At 63.1% G+C, this 5,465-nt stretch overlaps 1 protein-coding gene across 1 annotated transcript in view; it reads right to left on the bottom strand.

Moving 5' to 3' along the window:
• Positions 1–407: 407 nt before the first annotated feature.
• Positions 408–5,465, bottom strand: part of ADAMTS7 (ADAM metallopeptidase with thrombospondin type 1 motif 7) — a 13,907-nt gene continuing 8,849 nt past the window's right edge. Inside the window, 10 exon segments of the mRNA XM_037735166.1 lie at positions 408–1,660; positions 2,111–2,336; positions 3,018–3,379; positions 3,382–3,614; positions 3,617–3,789; positions 3,791–3,956; positions 3,959–4,000; positions 4,003–4,170; positions 4,173–4,345; positions 4,678–4,837. Coding sequence (XP_037591094.1) covers positions 1,493–1,660; positions 2,111–2,336; positions 3,018–3,379; positions 3,382–3,614; positions 3,617–3,789; positions 3,791–3,956; positions 3,959–4,000; positions 4,003–4,170; positions 4,173–4,345; positions 4,678–4,837 — 1,871 coding nt within the window. The 3' untranslated portion in view covers positions 408–1,492.

Here is a 5,465-nt window from a genome sequence, read left to right on the forward strand (position 1 = left end):
CACGCCAGCAAAACATCCTGGGAATTCCAGGTCTCAAGGTGCAAGACACCTTCCTACTTCCCCTCCACTGGCAGCTGAAAACTCCTCACTGAGGACAGCGCCCAGGTTAGCCATCTAAGCAGCCCCACGCCACTCCCTGCAGCCCACTCACACCCACCCCAGGAAGACCTCGAAAGCCCAGAGCATGCTGGGCCATCCGTCCTTGGTTCCAGGCCTCCAGGTGCCTCAGTTCCTGTTCTCTGCCCCATCTGGTCCTCACCACCTAGATTGTAACCACCCCGCTCCCTGTGGCCAGCCCTATAGCCCTGACGGCAAGAGAGATGGTGCCAGCACCCAGCTCAGGTGGCTCACAGGAGCACTCTGAGATGCTCGCTGGGTGGGTGCTGAGGGTAGGCAGGGCAGGGTGATGCCTCCTCTGGGAAGCCATCCCTGCGCCCTGTGCCTGACTGGCCTGCCCTTGCTCCCAGCCCCGCCGCCCTCATTGCCTCCTTGGAGGGCCTGGTCCCATGCCTAGAGCCCACTCGGTGCTCAAACCCCACTCGCACTATGGGATCAGTTCCTGTCAGCGGGGAGGGGTATGAGAACAGTGGGGACAGCCCTCGAGGCTGCCGGGCAGCGAGCCCCTCGCACGGGACATGAGTGAAAGGCCTGGGCAGAGCCCCAGATGGAGCCCTGATGATGCAGCAGCGGGCAGAGACGTGGGCGAGACACCACTGTGCCCGAGGGATGGGGCAGAGGACCTGTTCAGCCCACAGGCAGGAGTGGAGGAGACAGGTTTCACAGCCGGGGCCCAGCCCGCCAGGCTCCGTTGTTATCAGGTGCGGGTCTGAAAGCCCTGAACATGTGCCAAATCTGTGCCAGTGTCCTGCTGTGCCCGCCAAGGCTGTGCCCGGCCCTGTGCTTTGTCACATTACTTCATTTAATCTTCCTGACCCTCTTCTCCCAAGCTGTCCCCATTTTACAGATGAGAAAACAGTGACCCAGCAAGGCAAAGCAACCTGCCCAGAGTCACTCAGCAGCCAGTGGGACAAAGACTCAAACCCTGGCCCAGCTGACTCCAGGGCCCGGCTCAGGGCCCACAGCTGAGATTTTTGAACCCATTCGTTCCAAAGAGGCCTGGCAGAAGGTGTCCTGCCCACCTGAGGCTCCTTTTCTGTTGCTGGCCTTTGCTGGGCTCCCTGATCACCCCAAGTTCATCATTCCCGCCTCAGACTTCACACCTGCTGTCCCCTTGATCCCTGTCCTTGGCATCACTGACTCCTCACCAGGCCCCTCCTGGGAAGGCCTTCCCTGACACCACAGCACACGTGCCCTTTCCTTGTCTCTTTCTCCCTGGGAGGCTGTGAGCACCAGTAGGGCAGGACCTCGTCCAGTCACTGCTGCACGTGCTTCGGCCAGAGACAGCCTGGCTCTCAGCCACACTCAATAGCTGCTTCGCCCAACCCAGGACTGACCAGGCGCCACCAAGCCATTGCTCCCTGCTCTGGGCAGGTCACCAGACGCTGCTGTTCACCACCGCCACAGGCCTCAGAGTACTGGGGTGCGTGGGCGGCTTGGCTGGCCCCGGCTGACAATGGAAGGGTCGCAGCGGCCGGAGGTCCCGTGTGTCCGAACACTGCACGTCCCGCACTGAGGAGCCTCCACTGCAGCTGCGGGAGTACTGGGGACGGAGAGACGCATGTGGACACCCCCCACGTGCAGGCCCACACGTGTGACCCCGTGAGGCGTGTGGCAGGGAAGCCATCAGGCCCACGCTCCAGCCTGGGGCAAATCCCTGAAGAGCCCCAGCGAGAGGCCAAGGCTGGCAGGCCCCAGGCAAAAGGTGCCCGGCCAGGGGCTGCCATGGGCGGGGACAGACCAAGAAATCGAGGAACAAAGGCAAGCTGGTGAAAGACAAGTCCAGATGGGGTCAGAAATACAGAGGAAAAGAGGCCAAGCCAGACCAAGATAAAGGCTCCCAAGAGACTCAGAATCCCGTGTGACTGGGCGCCCAGATGTGCAGCCCGGAGCCCTGCCCTGCCCTGCTGCTGCTCTCGGAACACAGGCCCTGGTTACCCAGGGCTCTGCCCTGTGCCCTGGGGCTCCCTGCCCTGGCTCCTTTCTCATGCACCCTTCTGCAGGTGCCCGAGTGCCAGGTGGCACAGGGCTGCAGGTGGCAGCGTCGGGCAGGCTGGGGCCAGCCAGCAGGGGCGCAGTCCTTATCCCATCAGGAGCTACAGCGCACTGGCCTCCAGACGGCACCTGGGCCACAGGTGGTAGAGCAATGCGGGGCATGGACCCGTGAAAGCCAGGCAGACCCCATCCCCGCCACGCCCCCACAGCCAGGAACTAACCACCTAGGCCAGCATGACCTCAGTAAGACAGGGCCTTCTTCTTGGCCTCAGTTTCATTATTGCGAAACAGACTCTTCCACCCACATCCCAGAAAGAGAATAAAAAGTCAACCCCCCCAGCAACCAACTGTCCCTGCCTACAAGGAACAAAGGGCCTGTGTTGCCTGCCAAGGAGGGTGGGGCCACTGAGAACACAGCCAGGTGACAGTGGGCTGAGCCCAGCCTGGAGAGGCCAGGCTGAGCCTCAGGGAATCTTGCTGCCTGCCGGGCAGGACTGGGCCTGGTGGCCATGCAGGGACCCTCCCCACTGCACAGCTGAGTGAGCTCCGTCCTGGGGCATGCTGCCAGAGTGTGCCCACCCCTGCCTTCCCTGAGGCCTCCTGTGCTGCTCAGAAATGCGCCCGGGGTCCCCCCACCCCAGCTCCACCGCTCAGATGGGAAACAGTCCTGCTGGGCAGACTGGCCCCAGGGTCCTGGGGAGCGTGGCAGGACTGGGCTGGAGCAGTGCTCCTCCCACCTCATGGCACCTCCGCCTACCCAGCCATCAGTTCTCCAATCCTGGGAACCCCTGCCCCGTCGCACTCTGCTCATTTTCAGGTGACGAAACCGTCACCAAGGTCCCACCCGACACAAACTCCCCACCCACTCAGCCCCTGGCTCCAGTTTCCGGACTGGGGACCTGTACAGGTGCGGGGGCCGTGCCTCAGCCAGGCTGGGGGCCAGGGGCTGGGTCTCAGGGGCTCTGCGGCTGTTGGCGGGGTTGTCCCAAGCTGGCATGGACAGTAGCCCAGAGCTCAGGGGCACCTCACCGCTGAGGGACTCAGGCTGGCCCTTGGGTCACGGGCTCGGGGCAGGCTCAGGCTCAGACTCAGGCGTGTGCCTGAGGCCAGTCAGGGTTGTGGGGAGAAAGGCCCCCCACATTGCCACAGTCTGCAGGTCCCAGGAGCCTGGTCCTCGGGTTGAGAAGTTGGGAGTCCCCGGCTCTGGGGGACTGTCCCTGCCCTCCATCTCTGGTGGAGGTGCTATGGGAGTAGGAGGGGGAAGGGAGGAGCCGCCCCCACAGTGGGCCACAGCTCACTGTCTGCAGGTCCCAGGCCACCCTCCAGAGCTGGCTTCCAGGCCACAGTCCCTCCTGTCCACAGCTCCACCACGTCAGGACCAGGAGAGGAGTGGGTGCTGCCAACAGGACAAAGGGGGCAACATGGGGCTGGGTCTTGGGGCAGATGGGGGGCTCTGTGGCCCCCGGGTTCCTCATCCTTGGAAACCTCATTGGTCCTGTCCACCATGGAGGGGGCAGCTGGCGCTGGCTGTCCTTGCCAACTGGGAAGTCATTTTGGCTTCCAGGGGCAGCAGGCATCTGCATGCCATCAACAGAAACCCTGGGCCAGGGCAGGCTGGGGAGCCCAAGGTCTGGAGCCCCTATAGGGGCGTCTTTCTCGGGCAGGAAATTGACCAGAGTTCCCAGGGGTCAGCTCTGAGGGTGGGGGTGGGGAGCAGCTGGTCTCGCTGGGCCAAGGGCTAGGGGACCAAGGTCCCAGTGCTCCCTCCTCTGTGGCTGCAGGAGGCTCTGTGGCAGGCACTGGGCTACCCGTGGAGGGCGCAGCAGGACGGCCGTGTGGTGGGGCGTCCCATCCCCTGTCCCCGCCAGGTCTAGATAGTGCTCTTCAAAGGCCGATAGGACAGGTCCTCGAGGAAGTTGATGAAATTGTCATCCACAAACACGATCCCCACGGTCTCCAGGGCTGCCTCCTCACTGGTGTTGCCCATGCTGGCTGGCCTGGGTGCTGAGGAGGCTGAAGGGCATGGGGCCAGGTGGCATGGGATGAAGTCAGCCTCATGAAGAGCTCGTGGCTGGAGGAGCCGCTGCCTGAGCCTTCAGGGTCCAGTGAGTCCAGGGGCCTCGGACAGGGTGGCAGAGAGCCGGTGACTTGGCGGGCTGGCTGCTGGGCCTCGTCACAGGGGACACCAGTGTCACTGGTGCAGAGGACACTTTGGTGCTGAGTGCCCTCCCCGAGGGCACTGCGGGGAAGCCAGGGTGAGGGGCTCAGGCTGGGTGTCGGGCTGCCAGGGGACACTGGGGCAAGGTGGGGCAACCTGTCCACTGCCTGGTGTCAGAGTGGCAGGGACCCCAGCCAGCCCTCTCTGGCCCTAGCCAGCTCAAGGTCATGGCTATGGCCACAGCTTACCAGGGGCTTCCTGATCCCTGAGGCTTTGGAGTCAGAGGCTGGACCCTGGAATGCTCCAGGCTCCCTCCCACTCACAGTACCAGGCAATAAGGGCTGGAGGAAGGCTTTCTGCCTTTCTGCAGCGCAAGACCAAGGGTCGCACTGGAGACAGGCCCCTCCCATCCCACACTCCCCTGAGACCAGTTCCCCACAGCCCAGGTGGCTGGACAGGGCATGTGGCGGTTGGAAGGGGTTTCAACCGGGGGCTGGGCAAGCTGCTCACAGGCGAGCAGCCCCAGGGCGGCATGCCCCTGCCCTGTTCTAGAAATATCTGTAAATACTCACATATATATACACACCTACACGTGGCTGACCACCTCACCTCTGGAACTGGGAATCAGTCACCGTGCTGTCCTTGTGGTGGAGTCGTAAGGCCCAACAAGAGAAAGCTGTCCCCTGACACTGTCCCTTCAAAGTGCGCCACCTCCAGTGAGCCTCCCTGTCACTCAGGCCCCGCCATCCCTCCCACCCCTGGCAAGCATGGCGGTGCTGTGCAGGCAGCCCTGTGGCCTGATGGTCTCTACCAGTCCTGCTGTCCCTCAGCTGAGAGTCAAACCCATTTCTGGATGACAGGGAATGTGTCCTCTGTGGACTGTGTTCTCTGTGGAGCTGAGGGGAGGGGAAAGACCAAGCCATTTCTGGGGTGCTGTTGGGAGCAGTGAAAACGCCCCACCCTTTCCAAGGGACACTGTTCCCGGAAAGCCCCTGGAGCTTAGCTGGTCTTATCCTGTGAAGCCGGCTGTGGCCACTAGGGGGCAGGAGGGCCATGAACTCAGCCTGGAGGGAGCCTGCGGGCACCCAGCACTCTGGAGGGACAGACAGAACAGGCCACCAGGTGCAGACAGGAGAGGGAGGCAGGGGGCTGGAAGAAAGACGCCTGGGGTGGATGGAAGTCAGCGCCCTTGGGT

This window comes from Cebus imitator, unplaced genomic scaffold, assembly GCF_001604975.1.
Source record: "Cebus imitator isolate Cc_AM_T3 unplaced genomic scaffold, Cebus_imitator-1.0 Scaffold737, whole genome shotgun sequence".
NCBI classification, from domain to species: Eukaryota; Metazoa; Chordata; class Mammalia; order Primates; family Cebidae; genus Cebus; species Cebus imitator.